We start from the raw sequence: 20572 nt of genomic DNA on the forward strand, positions 1-20572 counted from the left end.
ACAAGGAGGATTGAGGTTCACTGATAACCTCACCTACTTGGTGAGGCCCTGGCAACTCAGTGAGACCCTATTTCAAAATAAAGAATAAAAAAATAGGGCTGGGGGTGTAGCTCAGAGGTAGAATGCCCCTGGGTTCCATCCCCAGTACTGGGAAAAAAAAAAAAAAAAAAGAATAGCTGGATATGATGGCATACAACCATAATCCCAGTACTTGGGAAACTGAAACAGGAGGATTGCAAATTTGAGGCAAGCCTTAACAACTCAGTGAGACTCTCAGCAACTTAGAAAGACTGTATTTCAAAAAATAAAAAATAAGCACGCTTGTAATCCCCGCGCTTGGGAGGCAGAGACAGGGGGATCGCGCAGGTTCGAAGCCAGCCGCACACTCTGGTTTAGGAGACCCTGTTTCCAAGTAAAAATGTAAAAATAGGTCTGGGAGTGTAGCCCGGAGGTAGAAGGGCTTCCAGGAACCCTAGTACTACCAAAAAAAAAAAAAAAAAAAAAAAAAGCCGGGTATGGTGGCGCACGCTTGTAATCCCTGCACTTGGGAGGCTGAGACAGGAGGATCGCACAGGTTTGAAGCCAGCCTCAGCTACTTAGTGAGGCTCTCAGCAACTTAGTGAGACCCTGTTTCCAAATAAAATATAAAAAAATAGGTCTGGGAGCATAGCCTGGAGGTAGAAAGCCTCTGGGTTCCACCCCCCAGTACCACCAAAAAATAAAAATAAAAATAAAAAATAAGCCATGTGTGGTAGTACACGCTTGTAATAATCCCAGTATTCGGGAGGCTGAGATAGAAGGATTGCAGTTTGTGGATAACCTCAGCTACTTAGTGAGGCCCTTTGCAACTCAGTGAGACCCTATTTCAAAATGAAGAATAAAAAATAGGGCAAGCTGGGCGTGGTGGCGCACGCTTGTAATCCTAGTACTTGGGAGGCTGAGACAGGAGGATCGCACAGGTTCGAAGTCAGCCTCAGCTACTTAGGGAGGCTCTCAGCAACGTAGTGAGACCCCGTTTCCAAATAAAATATAAAATAGGTTTGGGAATGTACTCCGGAGGTAGAAAGCCCCTGGGTTCTATCTCCAGTACCACATACACATAGTAAATAAATAAATAAATAAATAAATAAATAAATAAATAGGGCTGGGGATGTAGCTCAGAGGTAGAATGCCCCTGGGTTCAATTTCCAGTAAAACACACACACACACACACACACACACACACACACACACACACACACTTTATTGTATTTGTCCTCATTTGAAATGGATTCAGGTAAAAGGAAATATTTTGAGCATTTCTGATGAAAATTTGCTTTCTTTTCAGAATGGCTTTGGGACACACACATGGTTTCTAAGGAGAATCGTCAACTCCCAGTATCCTTTGAGAAATGAATACATAGGAGAGTTTGTAAATGGGTATCGTCACGGACATGGAAAGTTTTACTATGCCAGTGGAGCCATGTATGAGGGAGAATGGGTTTCCAATAAAAAGCATGGCATGGTGAGTATAGACCTGTGAGGATCATAGCTTAAAGATTATTTAGAGCAGCTGGAATCCAGAAAAAGGTGAGTCTTTCTCTATCTGGTAAACTAGATAACTTACTATATTGTTAAGGCAATTACATGAATTAAAAATATTTCTAAAGCCAGGCATGGTGGTGCATGCTTGTATCCAGTACTTGGGAAGCTGAGACAGGAGAATCCGGGTTCTCAGACAGCCTCAGCCACTTAGTGAGGCCCTCTGCAACTTAGTGAGACCCTGTTTAAAAAAATTAAGAATAAAAAATTGGGCTGGGGTGTAGGTCGGAGGTAGAATGCCCCTGGGTTCCATCTCTAGCACCAAATTTTTTTTTCTAATATATCTATTTCCTAGATATTTGGAGGTTTTAAAAATTAGTTTGTATTAAGCCGGGCGTGGTGGCGCACACTTGTAATCCCCGCGCTTGGGAGGCTGAGACAGGAGGATCGCACAGGTTCGAAGCCAGCCTCAGCTACTTAGTGAGGCTCTCAGCAACTTAGTGAGAACCTGTTTCTAATAAAATATAAAATAGATCTGGAAGTATATCCCGGAGGTAGAAAGCCTCTGGGTTCCACCCACAGTGCCACCAAAAAAAAAAAAAAAAAATTAGTTTGTATTAGTGTGTGTGTGTGTGTGTGTGTGTGTGTGTGTGTGTAGAAGGTTTTAGTTTCAAGTAGCAATCTAGCTTAGTCTGCTATATATGCTATTATAAAGAATAATGTGGCTTCTGGGTTGTTTGATTCAGGGGCAGTGATGTCAGGATCTCATCTACCCACAAAACTTCCAACCACATCAGCTCCACCCATTCCCATGACCATAAGACGGCTGCTGTGGCTCCAGGCTTCACATTTGTGTGTCATACTAAGTAGAAGAGAAGAAAATCTTTCCCCAGATGCTCTCTACAAATGTCTTTCACTTAACGCAATTGGGCAAATAAATTGGCTCAATAACTTAAAAGTCAGGAACTCAATAACTGGCCATTGGCCTTGGAGCCCCTAGAGTGTGATGGGCACTCTGCTGGTCATGCACATCGTTTATTTTTATTTTTTAAGGCACTGGGGATTGAACCCAGGTGCATTCTACCTTCAAGCTACACCTCAGCCCTATATTTTATTCTTTTTTTTTTTTTTTTTTTTTTTTTGGTGGTACTGGGGTTACTGGAAACCCTTCTACCTCTGGGCTATACTCCCAGACCTATTTTATATTTTTATTTGGAAACAGGGTCTCTTAAGCCAGTGTGGCTGGCTTTGAACCTGCGCTATCCTCCTGTCTGCGCCTCCCAAGTGCGGGGCTTACAAGATGCGCCACCACGCCCAACTTATTCTTTATTTTTGAAACGGGGTCTCATTAAATTGTGGAGGGCCTCAATAAGTAGTGGAGGCTGAGCATGAACCTGTGATCTTGTCTCAGCCTCCCACGTACTGGGATTACAAGCATGTGCCACCATGCCTGGCTACGCATGTAGTTTATTAAGACCCATTCTGTGACCTAGAGGTGCTCAAAGTTAGTGAAAGGCTGTGAGGTCAATATAGAAAGAGCAGAGAAGAGAGAAGAGGGAAGAAGCAGGAGGAGGAGGTGGGGGAGAGGATTTGCAGTGATGTGAGACTCTGGGAGCTGGATAGTTTTGGGGCCAAGTGTGTAGCTTCAAAACCAATAAGCAAGCTGGGCATGGTTGTGCATGCTTGTAATCCCAATGCTTGGGTGTCTGAGACAGGAGAATCCAGGTTTGTGAACGGCCTCAGCAACGTAGTGAGGCCCTTTGCAACTAGTGAGACTGTGTTTCAAAATAAAAAATAAAATAGGGCTATCGTAGCTTAAAGGTGGACTGCCTCTAGGTTCAAGAATCGCCAGCACCACAAAAACAAACGAAACCAATGAACAACTCTAGGCCAGAAAGAGCCATTAATGTACACTTACTAATGTTTTCTACAAGACGTTTCCCCAAAGGCAAAAGTTTGTTGGTTTTTTTTTTGTCCGTGCAGGGTCGATTAACGTTCAAGAATGGGCGTGTGTATGAAGGCCTATTTTTCAATGACCACATAGCGCAGTTTCCAGGTCTAGAAGCTGAATTCATAAGTAGCGTGGACCTGTCCTCTGACACGACCCAAATGAGCAGGAAACGCGGATCTTCTTTTAGTGCTGGTAGGAGCCCTCGCCTCAGCCAACAGCCCCAGCCTGCGTTCATCTACTGTGTCCACTCTAGAGAACGTCCAGCACTTCAGAAAAAGAAGCTTCTTACAGGCAGCTTTCCTCTCTCTGTCTGTCTGTCTGTCTGTCTGTCTGTCTGTCTGTCTCTCTCTCTCTCTCTATCTCTCCTTCCCCAACTTTCTCTCGGTGCTGGGAATTGAACCCAGGGGCATTCTACCTCCAAGCCACATCCCCTAGCCCTATTTTATTTATTTTTATTTTGACACAGGGTCTTGTTAGGTTGATGAGAGTCTCAAGTTGCTGAGGCTGGCGGCGAACCTGGGATTCTTCCATCTCAGCTTTCCAAGTACTAGGATTACAGGCGTTTGTTACCATACTCCACCTCTTTTCTCCTCCTCCTCCTCCCCCTCCTCCTCCTCCTCGTCTTATATCATATTTTGGTAGAAAGTCATGTTGACATAACAGTGAAAATTTGTAACATTGCTTTTCACATTGTCCCCCACATTTGTCTTTACTTACTAGAAACCATCAGAAAGCTTGATGGCAGTCAAAGTCATTCTGTGCTAGGATCGAGCATCGAGCTGGACCTGAATCTGTTGCTGAACATGTACCCTAAGGAGGACCAAGCAGAGGAGAAGAAGCAGGTGAGAAACCTGTATCAGCTGGGCATGGTGGTACACACCTGTCCTGGGAGGCTGAGATCGGAGGATCACAGCTTCAATGCCAGCCGTTGCAATTTAGTGAGATCGTGTGTGTGTGTGTGTGTGTGTGTGTGTGTGTGTGTGTGTGTGTGTGTGTGTGTGTAGCTTGAAGCTGGGCATGGTGGTATATGCCTATAATCCCAGAACCTGGGAAGCTGAGACAGGAGGATCACAGTTTCAAGACCTTTGGCAACATAGTATGACCTTCTTTCAAAATAAAAATAATAATAAAAAAGGGCTGGAGCTCAGAGGTAGAATGCCTGGAATTAATCCACAATGCCTATATATTTATATGAATGTCTATGTTTATATGTATACGTCTCTTGATTATTTCACAATCACAAAAGGATCACCTGCTCTTACAAAAATTCAAACATATAGAACTATATAAGACACAGAAAGGGAAAATAGCCTATAATCTTACACTTTAGTAATAACTTTAAATATTTTAGTGATTGTGTAATATTTCATAATATGGACATATTTCAATTTAGTTAGAAAATTTTCTATTGCTTAGATTTATTTATTTATTTATTTATTTATTTATTTATTTATTTATTTTTGGTGGTACTGGGGGTGAAACCCAGAGGCTTTCTACCTCCGGGCATTCTACCTCTGAGCCACACCTCCATCCCTATTTTATTGTTTATTCGGAAACAGAGTGTCTCTAAGTTGCTGACAGCTTTCCTAACTTGCAGAGATTGTCTGCAAACCTTTAATCCTCCTGTCTCAGCCTCCCAAATACTGAGATTACAGGCATGTGCCACTATGCCCAGCTAAGGGTTTTGTTTTTTTCCCCCGGTACTGGGGGTGGAACCCAGGGGCTTTTCTACCTCCAGGCTATACTCCCAGACCTTTTTTATATTTTATTTGGAAACAGGGTCTCACTAAGTAGCTGAGGCTGGCTTCGAACCTGTGCGATCCTCCTGTCTCAGTCTCTCAAGCGCGGGGATTACAAGCGTGCGCCACCACGCCCGGCTCAACTTCTTAATAGATTTTAAGCTTCATGAAGATAGAGTCTGTGTTGTGCTCTGGAACAGTGCTTTAGATATGACCACAAACATTTTGCTTTAAGGAATTGACTCTCAAAGGAATTAATGTGCTGGGTGTGGTGGTACATGCCTGTAATCCCAGTAATTGGGAGGCTGAGACAGGCAGGTCACAGGTTCAAAGCCAGCCTTGGCAACTTAGTGAACCCTGTTTCAAAAATAAATGATAAAATAGGCCTGGATATGTAACTCAGGTAGAACAGCCCTGTGGTATAGAGGTACACACGCATGCATGTGCACGCACACACACATGCACACACACATCGAGTTAATGCCTAGAGTAACAGATGCCTGAGTGAAGATAGAAGCAAGTGGGAGCTTCATGGCCTCCTTGAGGACCCCAAATGTCATTCTTCATGATCTCTGAATGTTTCATTTAATAGAGTCAGGGATAGACAAGTGTTTTGTGTGTTTATGTGTCTTGGTGGGGGGTTAGTAGGGATTGAAGCCAGGGATGTTTTTCCTCCGAGGTACACCCTTAGCCTTATTTATTTATTTGTTTGTTTGTTTTTATTTACTTTTTGGTGCTGTGAATTGAACCCTGGGGCATTCTATTGCTGAGCTACACACCCAGCCCTGCTTTATTTTTTATTTGGAAACAGGGTGGTGCTATGTTTCTAAGACTGGCCTCAAACGTGCAATCCTCCTATCTCAGCCTCCCAAGTACCGGATGGGAATATAGGCGTGTGCCACCATGCCTAACTTGGTGATTATTTGTTTTCTATATCACTGGATTCCATTTTATTTTGTCAAAGACTTTTACATCTATGCGCATGAGCTATATTGAACTGGGGCCAATAGTATTTTATTGCTAACATCGAGACAAGCTGTCACATAGCAGTGTGAAAGGAATTTCATTTTCCAGGCAACAATGTGCTTTTTTACAGAAATCGCATTTTATTGACGGGGGTGAGCAGGTCTTACAGCTACGAGAGCTGACTTGACACGCACTGTCCTCATTTCATGTGAAACAGGTCCTGAGTCTTGTTCCTATGAAGCAGGATGCATGGCTTTCTTCTTTTTAGGTAGAATTCGCTATCTTAAGAAACATTACAGAACTAAGAAGAATCTACAGCTTCTACAGCAGCCTGGGATGTGATCAGTCTCTGGATAACACCTTTCTGATGACCAAGCTCCACTTCTGGAGATTTCTAAAAGATTGCAGATTCCACCACCACAACATAACTCTTGCTGATATGGACAGGATATTGAGTGGTGAGTGTTCCGTGTCCTCCACTTCTTTGGTTTAAAGAATAGCGTAGCCAGGCGTGGTGGCGCATGCTTGTAATCCCCGCGCTTGGGAGGCGGAGACAGGAGGATCGCGCAGGTTCGAAGCCAGCGGTTCTGGCTTAAGAGACCCTGTTTCCAAATAAAAATATAAAAGTAGGTCTGGGAGTATAGCCCGGATGTAGAAGGGCTTCCAGGAACCCCAGTACCACCAAAAAAAAAAAAAAAAAAAAAAAAAAGAAAGAAAAAAAGAAAGAAAGAAAAAAAAGAAAAGAAAGAAAGAAAAAAAAAAGAATTGTGTACCCCTGGGCCTGTGACACATGCCTGTCAACCCAGCAGTTGGAAGGCTGAGACAGGAGGATGGCAGGTTTGAGGTTAACCTCAGTAACTTAGCAAAGCCCTGTTTCAAAATAAAAAATAAAAAGGGCTAGTTCAGACGTAGAACGCCCCAGTATGAAAAATTACAAATAAAAATGGTATACCATTCTGTCACCTGGAAATGAATTAAGAAATGCCAAGGCCGGGTGTGGTGGCGCACGCTTGTAATCCCAGCATTCAGGAGGCTGAGACCGGAGATTCGCGGTTCGCGGACAGCCTCAGCTACTTAGTGAGGCCCTCTGCAACTCAGTTAGACCCAGTTTCAAAATAAAGAATAAAAAATAGGGCAGGGGGTGTAGCTTGGAGGTCAAATGCCCCTGGGTTCCATCCCCAGACCCACAAAAAAAAAAAAAAAAAAAAAAAAAAAAAAAAGAAATGCCAAGAGTATGGAAGACATATGTTGGGAGAATTCCAGAAACCAGCATGTGGTCTTGCTCTCGGCGCCTGCGGAGTCCAACAGCGCAAGGCCACCTGCGCGGGGGTCAGCAAAATAGCCCAGGGTGGAGAATCCTGGGCAGCTGCTGATCCTCGAAGGCTTTCCTGCTGCTCTGTGCTGCAACGCTTGTGTGTTTCCCGTGGAGCGGAGCAGTCCTGACAGAGACAGTCCGGACCACAAAGCCTGATTTATTTACCATCAGGCCCCTCACAGGAAAGTTTCCCTACCCCTGAAAAAGCACCGAATCATCAGCTCAGGAGCAAGGAGGACCTGGGAGGGCTTGGGGATACCCTGGATGAGGCATAGGTACTCTGAGGATTGGCCTTGATTTCAAATGAGAAAGTTCACTGGATGAACTTAACAACCTTGAAACTCTTTCTAGCCAAATTCTAGGAGGCAGAAATGAGAACCTCAAATCATCTACTTGAAAAGTAAAATATTAGACCAGGCGTGGTGGCGCACCCTTGTAATCCCAGCATTCGGGAGGCGGAGACTGGAGGATCATGGTTCGCGGACAGCCTCAGCTACTTATTGAGGCCCTCTGCAACTTAGTGAGACCCTGTTTCAAAAATAAAAAAAGAAATAAAAATAGGGCTGGGTGTGTAGCTTGGAGATAAAAATGCCCCTGGATTCCATCCCCAGTACCACAAAAAATAATAAATAAAATAAAATAAAATAAAATAAAATAAAATATTAGCTGAGCATGGTGGTATATGCCTGTAGTTCTAGTACTTGGAAGTCTGAGAAAGGAGGATCACAGTTTTGAGGATAGCCTCAGCAATTTAGTGAGAGCCTCAAACAACCTAGTGAGACCTTGTTTCAAGAAAATTAAAAATAAAAATATAAAAAGGGCCGGGATGTAGCTTAGAAGTAGCCTAGAAGTGCAATGCACCTGGGTTCAACCTCCAAAACCACAAAAGAGAAAAATAAAATATTAGAAAAAATGTCCATGCACTTCAAACTTAAGTGCTTAAAATTCACTTAGAATTACAATGAGTAGTGCTCACTTCAGCAACACATATACTAAAAATGGAATGATACAGAGATTAGAACGGCCCCTGCAAAAGGATGACATGCAAATTTGTAAAGTGTTCCATATTAAAAAAACAAAAATTACAATTAGCAGCCTTAAGCTGGCTGTGTCGGCGTGTCTGTAATTACAGTACGTGGTAGGCTGAGACTGGAGGATCACAGGTTGAAGGACAGCCTCAGCAAGTAGGGAGACTCTTAGCAACCTAGTGAGACCGTTTCAAGAAAGGGGGGGCGCGGGAGTGTAGCTCAAAAGAAGAGGAGGAGAAGGAGGAAGAGGAGGAAGAGGAAGAGGAGGAAGAGGAAGAGGAGGAGGAAGAGGAGGAAGAAGAGGAGGAGGAGGAAGATGAGGAAGAGGAGGAGGAGGAGGAAGAGGAAGAGAGGAGGAGGAAGAGGAGGAATCAAATTGGCCCAGATGACTGAAAACAAACAAACAAACAAACATGGGGACAAGGCCACTGGTATCTCTTAAAGCGACCAGCCAGAGCTCTTCTGTGTGATGCTTGGTCTCTGTTTGGATGCACACATAGTTTCAGAGTATTCTCTGGGAAACACGTACAGTTCTTTGAGTTACGTACCAGATGCAAATAAAATAGAAGGTACTAGAAATGCTACATCTTCTCCAATTTTCTTCTTTTAGCCAATAATGACATGCCAGTGGAAGAAATTCATTCTCCATTCAGAACAATCCTTCTGAGGACGTTCTTGAGTTACCTGCTGCAGCTGGCTTACCACATTCATCACAAGGAGTACCAGTAGGTACCGCTTCTGCATCCGCACGAGGGGCTGCGGTCACAGGGCCGCTGTCTTCCCTCCGCTGTCGTGCTTACAGGCCCAGGGAAAGAAGGCCTCGCAGCAGGATCTCCCTCGAATACCAGCCACAAACCCTGGGATACCAGAGTAGACTTTCATAGCTGAGCCATTTCAATATTACAAATAGCTCTTAGAATTTAATTTATAATTCAATAAATAGTATCTTGATTTATATTAATATATTTAATTTATAATGTAATAAATATCATAAATACATACAGTAGACCTTCATAGCTGAGCCAATTCAATATTACAAATAGCTCTTGGAATTTGGAATTTAATTCAGAAAGAGTTACAAGTAACTCTTCCTTTTTTTTTTTTTCTTTTTAGTGGTTCTAGGAATAGAACCTAGGAGGAGAAAACCCAGTAGGTATTCTATCTCTGAGCTATACCCTTAGCCTGATTTTATTATTTATTTATTTATTTATTTTTATTTTTTATTTTGTGGTACTGGGGGTGGAACTCAGGGGCTTTTCTACCTCTGAGCTATATTCCCAGACCTATTTTATATTTTATTTGGAAACAGGGTCTCACTAAGTTGCTGAGAGCCTTACTAAGTAGCTGAGGCTGGCTTTGAACCTGCGTGATCCTCCTGTCTCAGCCTCCCAAGTGCCGGGATTACAAACGTGCGCCACCACACCTGGCTTTATTTTTTATTCATTTTTTAAACAGGGACTTGCTAGGTTGCGGAGAGTTTCACTGTGTTGCTGAGGCTGCCCTCAAACCTGTGATCCTCCTATCTCAGCCTGTCTCAATTCTTTCTTCTTGCGTCAGAATTTCCTCTTTGTCAGAACAAAAGTGATTCTATATTACTTTTTTTTTAACTTTCTGTTTTAAAATAATTTTAGATTTTCAGAAGTGTTGCCAAGCCGGGCATGGTGGTGCAAGCCTGCAATCCCAGTATTTGGTAGGCTGAGACAGGAGGATAGCAAGTTTGAGGCCAGCCAGCCTCAGCAAGTAGTGATTCTCAGCAACTTAGCGAGAACTTATTTCAAAATAAAAATTATAAGTAGGAATGGGGATGTAGCTTGGAGATAGAATGCCCCTGGGTTCAATCCCCAGTAACACAGAGAGAGAGAGAGAGAGAGAGAGAGAGAGAGAGAGAGAGAGAGAGAGAGAGAGAAAGAAGGAGAGAGGGGGAGAAAGAAGGAAGGAAAGAGAGAGAAAGAAAAGAAGGAGAAAAGGAAAAAAGAAGTGTTGCCAAGTTAATACAGAGTTCTTTTGTATCCTTCACTCAAATTCAACCATGGTACATTTGTCTAAAGTAAAGAATTAATGTTGCTGTGATACCATTAGTTAAACCACAGGTGTCACTAGGATTTTCCCCAGCGTTTCCACCGTCCATTTTCTGTCCCAAGATCTAATCCTGGCTCACACATTGCATTTTGCTTTTTTTTTTTTTTTTTTTTTTTTTTTTTTACGCCTCCAATCTGTGAGTGTCTCACGCTTTGTCCTTCACGCCTGTATTTGTGTGCATGTGGTGCTAGGGAGTCAACCTGGGGTGCTCTACCTCTGAGCCACACCCCCAGCCCGTCTACCTTTTCAGCTGATCCAGCATCTCGCTAAGTTGCGGAGGCTGGCCACATACTTGCCATCCTCCTGCCTCTGGTCCTCACGCCTCCTTATAGGCATGCGTGGCCACACCCAGCTGTCCTTTATGACTTTGACACTACAAAAACTGATCAGCTGTTTGGTAAACTGACCCACGGTTTTGCACTGTGATGTTTTCTAATGATTACATCGAGATTACAGATTGGAGAGAAAACACCATGGCTGTAAACGGCCTTGCACAGGTGGCACCTGCTGGTGGTGGGTCTCCTTCCTAGTGATGGGAACTTGCTCCCAGATCAAAGTGGTGTCAGGCAGGTTTTCCTACCACAAACGTACTATTTGTCCCTTGCTACACTTTACTTGTTGGAGGTATTATTAAATCTAGCCCATATTCCAGAAGAAGGGAATTATATTCTACCTCCTGGAGGGAGGAGTAATTATGGTGTCTTCTTAATCACAGAAATAGAAGCCCATCACTCTTTTTGTGTTTTACGAAACTAATGACCGAGAACATTCATCCAAATGCCTGCCAGGTAAAAGGTAAATATATATATATATATAAAAAACAAGTTTCTATTTACTATTGTGCTTTAAAATTTTATCCTAGGAGGAATGCAGGCTCAAGGCCAGACTCAGCAATTTATTGAGACCCTGTTTCCAAGTAAAAAATAAAATAGGGCTGGAAGTGTAACTCAGAGGTAGAATGCCCTTGGGTTCAATCTCTAATATCACACATACATACACAATTTAATTTTATAATCTTTATTTATTTAATTTTTTTGCGGTACTGGGGATGGAACCCAGGGGCATTTTACCGCCGAGCTACACGTCCAGACCTATTTTTTAGTCTTTATTTTGAAACAGGGTCTCACTGAGTTGCAAAGGGCTTCACTAAGTAGCTGAGGCTGGCCGTGAACCGTGATCCTCCTGTCTCAGCCTCCCAAATGCCGGGGTTACAAGCGCGCACCACGACATCCAGCTATAATTTTAACAGTACTGGGGATGGAACTCAAGGGCATTCTACTTAGCTCTGAACTACACCCCCAGCCCAAACTCTTTATTTTGAAACAGGGTCTCACTGATTTGCAAAGGGCCTCACTAAGTAGCTGAAGCTGTCTGTGAACCACAGTCCTCCCATCTCAGTCTCCCAAATGCTGGGATTACAAGCATGTGCCACCATGACCGGCTTTATAATCCTTTTTTGAATGTTACACTTTTAGGTACTTTGTTTAGTGAGCAACAGCGAACACTTTACTCAATGAATTATATTGACAAGTGCTGGGAGATTTACGTAGCTTACTGCAGACCCCATACAGCGCCACCCTACGAACTCACAATGAAGATGAGATACTTCCTCTGGATGCTGAGAGTAAGTGTCATATAATGTAGATTTCATATTGGCTTTGTATTTATAGGCATTCTGATGTTACTTCAAGAAAGGCAAGATAGTCTAGCTATAAGATGAAAATCTGGGATGAAGACAGGCGTGGTAGTGCATACCTATAATCCCTGTACTCAGGAAGCTGAGACAGGAGGATTGCAAGTTCGAGGACAGCCTCGGCAAATAGTGAAACTCATCAAACTAGTGAGACTCTATTTCAAAATAAATATTAAATAGGGCTGGGAGTGTGGCTGGGAGGTAGAATGCCCCTGAGTTCAATCTCCAGTAACACACACACACACACACACACACACACACACACACACACAAATAAAATAAAATAAAATAAAATAAATAGGACTGGGGATGTAGCACAGAGGTAGAACACCCTTGGGTTCAATCCCTAGTATCCCCCCAACACACACAAAAATCTAGGATGAACTCTCATGGTCACTGAATGTTCACGGAGTTTCCAGTGGCAGAAGGGAGTGAGGCGAAGTTTCTGTGGTGGTGGGCGGCAGAGGGATGGGACCTGCCTGATGTGCTGCAGATCAGGAGAGGATGGCCCGAGGCTACAGCTTCCTCAGGCAGACCTGGCCCCTTAGAGGAGGGTGGGAGGATGAATGTCCTGCTTGAGCGTTACTGTTCATGTCAGTAATGGCCACTGTGGGCCCAGGTACTCGAGAGGCCTAGTCAATACAGGTAACGTAGCAAAACCCCGTCACAGAGGAAAAGAAGCTTATTGCTCATCCAAACAGGAATTTTTTTGTAATCCAAACAGAATTTCAAGTATGTGCCACCATGCCCGGCTCCAAACAGGAATTTTTAAAGTTAGTTTGAGAAATAATGACATCTTATTTATACAATGTTCTCATGCTATTGGTGGTTTCTGTTCCGTGATACTTTTAATTTGTATTTGCAGGAGTATATGTAATGAAAATTAAATGCTAATGAAAGAATACATAAAAATATTTAGGAGTATGCTGGGCTTGGTAGTGCATGCTTGTAATCCTAGTTCTTGGGAAGCTGAGACAGGAGGACTATGGTTTGCAGACAGCCTCAGCTACTTAGTGAGGTCCTTTGCAACTCAGTGAGACCCTGTTTCAAAACAAAGAATAAAAAATAGGGCTGGAGGTGTCGCTTGGAGGTAGAAATGCTCCCTGGGTTCCATCCCCAGTACCGGAAAAAAAAAAAAAAGTGTGTGTGTATGTGTGTGTGTGTGTGTGTGTGTGTGTGTGTGTGTGTGTTACTGGGGATTAAACCCAGGGGCATTCTAGCTCTGATCTATACCCCCCGCCCTTTTACTTATTTATTTATTTTTAATTTTTATTTTTTACAGTACTTTTTATTGATGATGATGATGATGATGATGATGATGATGATGATGTGGTACTGGGGTTCCTGGAAACCCTTCTACCTCCGGGCTACACTCCCAGACCTATTTTTTTAAAATATATTTTTATTTGGAAACAGGGTCTCTTAAGCCAGCGCAGCTGGCTTCGAACCTGTGCAATCCTCCTGTCTCTGCCTCCCAATCGCAGGGATTATAAGCGTGCGCCACCACGCCTGGCAGTACTTTTTATTTTGAAACAGTCTTGCTAAATTGCTGAGGCTGATCTCCAATCTTTGATCCTTCTGTTTCAGCCTCCCAGGTACTGAGATTACAGGTGTGTGCCACCAAGCCCCGCTAGTTAACTGATTTTAACATCATCTTTTCCCCACATGAAAGTGGCAGTTGGAATTAGAGGTTCGCTTAGATTCAGGTATTTCCTTTTTGGACACTGCCACGGGTGGTTCTTCATACTGCCTATTCCGTGGCATCAGGAGTCTTTCTTTGTAGGGATGCTGTGATCCATCCCAGGGTTCATGTGGTATCCGCGTGACCCTTCTACTGTTTCCCATAAACCTTTCCTGTGACTTTAGCAGCCCCTGGTGGTCATTGCTGAGTCCATTATCTCAGTGCCCATTATCTATCATTTCTTTTGCACCTATTAGCGGTGAGTCTTATTTAAAGAACTCTGCTTCACTGGTTAGTTGAATACTCTAGAAACACAGTCCATACAGGACGGGAGGGATAAATACCTGATTTTTCCCTGTATTGGTTTTCAGAATGATCAGTTGGTAGCCTAGCAATTCTTCCACTGAAGATGCGGGTGATTGGGAGGAGGGAGGCTGAACAGAGTTTTGCCTCTGGCCGTCTGCACCTTCTCTGCCCTCTGCCGTTGTTTTGTTGGTCTGGTTTACTTTGGCTCTTGGGCTTTTTCCTATTAAGCCTTTTCTTCAGGTGTGTGGTGGGCCTTGGCTGTCACTCACACGAAGGACGTGACACTGGAAGGCTGGCCACTTGGGCTCCTTGTGGGCGGTGGCACTTGGCAGGCAGTAGCTTTCACTGGAATTGGTCGGGAAACTGCCCCGCTCGACCTTGTGAGCACTGGCAAGTCTGCGCTCTCGGATGTCCAGCTTTTCCTTGGCATCTCCTAACTCCACACAGGCCTGAGTGTGCTTTTCACAGGCCTTGGAACAGAGTGAAGGGCGGGGGAGCGTGGACGAGGGCCCGAGTGAGGCCCATTTTCTCTGCATCCTCTTCAGCAGAACACTGTGACTTGAAGGGAGCAAGCATTTTCCTGGCCAAATTGTCTCTAGCCATTCTCTCTAGAGAGACTCTCCTCACCTCCAGCTCTTTTCCCTTGGTTCTGTGAGTCCAGTGGCACAGCACTTTCTAGCCCATGGAATTTGTTGCGGGGCGCATCCAAGAGAGAGAGTCACCACGAACCAATATTACATTTAAAGAGAGTTTATTATAGACTCAAGCCCGGTCTCTCAGCTCAACAGACACAGCTGTGAGAAACGAGAACCTTTATTCAAGCTTCAGCTTGGGTGCCTGACATAAACCGACACAGCAGTTCAGTACAGGGACCCTGAGCACATTTTGGTTTTTATCTTTATAGCCTCTATTGATTGGAAAGTTCTCATGGCCTTTACCGTGATTGGTTTAGAAGACCTATAGCATTAGCTGTTCATGGGGGATTGGTTGCTATGTTTCTGGGCAACTATGTCAAGGCTGGGGTCTGTATTTTGACGTACTTTTCTTAACTTTTCAGAATATTACCACAACTGCTAGCCCATAGAATGTCATCTTGACCTGGTCAGGGAGGGACCACCAGACCACCAAGGACATCTTGTTTTTAGTCCTTGGGCAAGGAGATCGAAAACAGCCCTTAGGTCAGGCCTTTTAGTCATTTTCTTCAGCAATTTTTTTTTTTTTTTTTTTTTTTTTTTTTTTTGGTGGTACTGGGAATGGAACCCAGGGGCCTTCTACCTCCAGGCTACACTCCCAGACCTGTTTTATATTTTATTTGGGAACAGGGTCTCTTAAACCAGCTGAGGCTGGCTTCAAACCTGTGCGATCCTCCTGTCTCAGCCTCCCAAACTCCAGGATTACAAGCATGCGCCACCACACCCGGCTTCTTCAGCAATTTTTACTTAACTATTTAACTGCCATTACAGAATTATGTTCATATTTCATACTCTCATGATCTATTCTTTCATTTTATCTGTCTCATGTTTGTGTGAAACCACTTTCTTGTTATTTTATTTATTTATTTATTTATTTATTTATTTATTTTTATTTTTATTTTTTATTTGTTTTGGTGGTACTGGGGATGGAACCCTTCTACCTCTGGGCTACACTCCCAGACCTATTTTATATTTTTTATTTGGAAACAGGGTCTCTTAAGCCAGCAAGGCTGGCTTCGAACCTGCATGATCCTCCTGTCTCCACCTCCCAAGTGTGGGGATTACAAGCGTGCACCACCATGCCCGGCTATTTTTTTATTTTTTATTTTTATTTTTTGGTACTGGGGTGGAATCCAGGGGCTTTCATCTCCAGGCTATACTCCCGGACCTATTTTATATTTTATTTGGAAACAGGATCTCACTAAGTTGCTGAGAGCCTCACGAAGTAGCTGAGGCTGGCTTCAAACCCGTGCGATCCTCCTGTCTCAGCCTCCCAAGTGTGGGGATTAGAAGCATATGCCACCCAGCCACTTTCTTGTTATTTTAGAGAGATTGAGAAAGGGATAAATACAAACCGGGCATGGTGGTGCACACTTGTAATCCCAGCATTAGAGAGGCTGAAACCGGAGTATCACGGTTTGCAAACAGCCTCAGCTACTTTGTAAGGCCCTCTGCAACTCAGTGAGACCCTGTTTCAAAATAAAGAATAAAATATAGGGCAGGGGGTGTTGCTCAGAGGTAGAATGCCCCTGGGTTCCATCCCCAGACCCTCCCTTAAAAAAAAGAAAAGGATAAATACTACTCATAGTCCAGAATGCTTTTCAAATTATCTTTTTTGGGGGGCTCTGTGTGTGTGTGTGTGTGTGTGTGTGTGTGTGTGTGTGTTACTGGAGATTGATCCCAAGGGTGTTCTACCTTTGAGCTACACCCCCAGCTCTATTTTATTTTCTATTTTTGAAACAGGGTCTCACTAACTTGCCGAGGGCCTGGCTGAGTTGCTGCGGCTGGCTTCAGAACTGCCATCTGCCAGTCTCAGCCTCCCAAGTATCGGGATTACAACATGCGCTACCACACCAGGCTCAAAATGATCAGTTTTTAGGATGTTGGTTTCTGGTACATTTTCTTAAAGTGTTATGTTGATATACATTGACATTAAATAGAAATCTTTTATAATTAATTATAGGCAATTACAGTTTGGCCCATTGTTTCTCTTATAGGACTTTAGAATGATAAATAAAGACTTGACTGCGACGAGATTTGTGGAGGTAATAGCAGAAGACAATCCTTTCATACACGATGGGATCGACAGCAACTTCGAACCTGAGGTTTGTAAAGAGATGTCATGAAAGGTACAGATCCAACTTGAGGCTCTTAAGTTTTTTATTTTTTATTTTTGTGGCACTGGGGGTGGAAGCCAGGGGCTTTCTACCTCTGGGCTATACTCCCAGACCTATTTTATACTTTATTTGGAAACAGGGTCTCACTAAGTTGCTGAGAGCCTCACGAAGTAGCTGAGGCTGGCTTCAAACCCGTGCGATCCTCCTGTCTCAGCCTCCCAAGCGCAGGGATTACAAGCGTGCGCCACCACGCCCGGCTCGGGGTTCTTTATACTGCCCTGCATACCAAGAACTGAAACAAGATTTTTTTTTTTTGTACTGAGGATTGAGCCCAGAGGCATTCTAGCTCTGAGCTACACCCCCAGCCCTTCTTATTTTTTCAGTTTTATTTTGAAACAGGGTCTTGCTAAGTTGCTGAGGCTGGCTTTAAACCTGTGATTCTCCTGTCTCGGTCTCCCAAGTACTAGGATTACAGACATCATCCACCACACCTAGCTTGAAAACAATCTGAACCCCAAACATTCAATTATATATACACATGTATGTGTACACACACACACACACACACACACACACACACACACACACACGATTGCATTAGAGAAGTATGGATAATATTAGAAATAATTAGATAACTGAAATAATGATATCTAATTTTTGCTGGGTGTGGTGGTGCACACCTGTAATCCCAGATACTCAGGAGGTGGAGGCAGGAGGATCATAATTTTGAGGTCAGTCTCAGCAGTTTTGTGAGAACCTGTCTCAAAATAAAAATAAAAAATAATAAAGGTTGGTGATGTAACTTGCCTAGCACACCTGAGGCACTGTGTTCAATTCCCAGCACTGCAAAAGGAAGAGAAAAACTTACACATGAATAAGGAATGAATCCCCAAGCCAGCCACTGCACCCCGGTGGGTCAGAATGAATGAGACCCCGTGTTTTCTATATTTCAGCTGGTTTTCCTGGAGTTCTTTGAAGCTCTCTTGTGCTTTGCACTCAGCTATGTTCCTGACCAAATGACTAAAGCACATTTAGGTGTTCCATATGATGACCTGTATGGAAACAAATATGGGAGTATCCATACGATAATAAACCAGGTAACTAGTATTTAGAATTTATAAAACAAGGCATAGTTTTGGGATGCTTAAACCTTTATCAGAACTATCTTGGGCTTTTGTAGCCCTTCTAGAAAATAATTTAAGACTTAAAATTTGTGTTGTCTTTTTGCACTTTGAAAGATGTATATTGTTTGGTTTTAAGTTAGGGAAAAGTATATTTCCCGGTCACAGCCTAGAGAGACTTGTAGCCACACCAGTGGAAATATCACAGTGAAGGTCAGAGAGGACTCCGACTAGACCAGATGGGAAGGTCTGAGGCGTGTCGCTGTGAGGTATTTCATTCCATTGTATCTAGTATTTATAAGAATGGGAAGCCTGCCCCAGAGCAGAGACATCAAGGAGCAGTTTCTGCACACACGTAGGATGCTAAATAGGTCCTCTAGGAGAGGACTGCTCACCAGGATGGACGCCTAGACTTCAATTTGAAACCCGTACACAGTTAACATACAGTGTCAATTTATGAATGATCCAAACTGAGTCAAATTGAGACTGTAAATTGTTCTTTGGTAAGGATTTCAGGTTTGATGGGCTTGAAGGATTTCTGTGTGTGTGTGTGTGTGTGTGTGTGTGTGTGTGTGTGTGTGTGTATCTCTGAGCTACACCCTAGCCCTATTTTGATATTTTGAAGCAGAGTCTTGCAAGGTTGCTGAGGGCCTCACTAAATTGCTGAGGCTGGCCTCAAAACTCTGATCCTCATTTCAGCCTTCCAAGTACTGGGATTACATCCAGCTTGATTTTTTTTTTTACAGTACTGGGGATTAAATACCAGGGTGCTTTACTACTGAGTGATACTCTCAGGCCTTTAAAAATTATTTTGAGCCAGGCATGGTGGCGCACAGTTGTAATCCCAGTGTTTAGGAGGCTGAGACGGGAGGATCGCAAAGGTTCGAAGCCAGCCTCAGCTACTTAGTGAGGCTCTCAGCAATTTAGTGAGACCCTGTTTCCAAATAAAACATAAAATAGGTCTGGGAGTATTACCTGGAGGTAGAAAACCCCTGGGTTCCACCCTCAGTACCTAAAAAAATGTTTTGAAACAAGGTCTTACTAAGTAAGTTACCACACCCTGGCCTTGAACTTGCAATCCTCCTGTCTCAGCCTCTCAACCACTGCGATTATAGGCGGGCATTACTATGCCCGGCCATTTTTATTTGTTATAAACAGAGTCTGGCTAACTTGCTCATGCTCGCCTTGAACTTGGGATCTTCCTGCATCCTCCTCCTGAGTAGCTGGGATTACAGGCGTGTACCACTAGGCCCAGCAGGATTTTTTAGACACTCATTGGGAGACCCAAGGGAGATTCTTCAGGGCCACTGAGCTCCGTAGTTGGTTAACTCTATTTATTTATTTATTTATTTATTTATTTATTTATTTATTTATTTAGGTGGTACTGGGGATGGAACCCTTCTACCTCTGGGCTACACTCCCAAACCTATTTTTTATATTTTTATTTGGAAACAGGGTCTCTTAAGCCAGCGAGGGGCTTCGAAACTTTGTGATCCTCCTGTCTCCGCCTCCCAAGCGCGGGGATTACATGTGTGCACCACCACGCCCGGCAGTTGGTTGACTCTTCAGAGCTGTTTGTATATGTTGTCAAGCATTTCTTATCACACATCTCTGAGATGTGCCTTGAATTCCTCACGGGGAAGCTGGAGGCTCTGTGTTCTCAGCACATCACTGCCCACCACATCAGCCACATATGTCTCCTTCAGGTTGAGGATGTGACTTCAGTGCATCTGGGAGCCTGGTCATGGGCTACAGCCTGGGGCACTTCTTTGAGGGAAAAAAATGTCCAAGTTGAATTCATCTATGATTTCATAGATGTTGTAATGGTTCTCATTACTATAATAAATTACCTGAGGCAGGTCAGCTTTATAAGAAAAAGAGAGCCGGGCGTGGTGGTGCACGCTTATAATCCCAGCATTCAGGAGGCTGAGACCAGAGGTTCACGGTTCGCAGACAGCCTCAGCTACTTAGGCCCTACGCACTTAGTGAGACCCTGTTTCAAAATAAAGAATAAAAAATAGGGAAGGAGCTGTAGCTTGGAGGTCGAATGCCTCTGGGTTCCATCCCCAGACCTGCAAAAAAAAAAAAAAAAAAAAAAAAAAAGAAGAAAGAAAAGAAAAAGAAAAAGAGGTTGCTAGGCATGGTGGCACATGCCTGTAATCCCAGTAAGTACTTAGGAAGCTGATACAGTAGAATCATAGATTCCAGGCCAGCATGGTAACTTAGTGAGATTCTGTTAAAAAAAAAAAAAAAATATATATATATATATATATAAAATAGGTCTGGGAGTGTAGCCCAGAGGTAGAAGGGCTTCCAGGAACCCCAGTACCACCAAAAAAAAAAAAAAAAAAAAAAAAGGCAAA

At 43.4% G+C, this 20572-nt stretch overlaps 1 protein-coding gene across 1 annotated transcript in view; it reads left to right on the forward strand.

Moving 5' to 3' along the window:
* The window catches only part of RSPH10B (radial spoke head 10 homolog B), a gene marked incomplete at both ends in the record, with an annotated part of 65458 nt that overhangs the window by 19287 nt on the left and 25599 nt on the right, over positions 1 to 20572 (forward strand). Inside the window, 9 exons of the mRNA XM_080702778.1 lie at positions 1328 to 1504; positions 3505 to 3664; positions 4193 to 4314; positions 6446 to 6635; positions 9131 to 9245; positions 11315 to 11394; positions 12075 to 12223; positions 16969 to 17076; positions 18042 to 18185. Coding sequence (XP_080558904.1) covers positions 1328 to 1504; positions 3505 to 3664; positions 4193 to 4314; positions 6446 to 6635; positions 9131 to 9245; positions 11315 to 11394; positions 12075 to 12223; positions 16969 to 17076; positions 18042 to 18185 — 1245 coding nt within the window. The remainder of the gene's footprint in view (positions 1 to 1327; positions 1505 to 3504; positions 3665 to 4192; positions 4315 to 6445; positions 6636 to 9130; positions 9246 to 11314; positions 11395 to 12074; positions 12224 to 16968; positions 17077 to 18041; positions 18186 to 20572) is intronic.

Source organism: Muscardinus avellanarius, assembly GCF_963383645.1.
Source record: "Muscardinus avellanarius genome assembly, chromosome: 10".
Classification (NCBI taxonomy): domain Eukaryota; kingdom Metazoa; phylum Chordata; class Mammalia; order Rodentia; family Gliridae; genus Muscardinus; species Muscardinus avellanarius.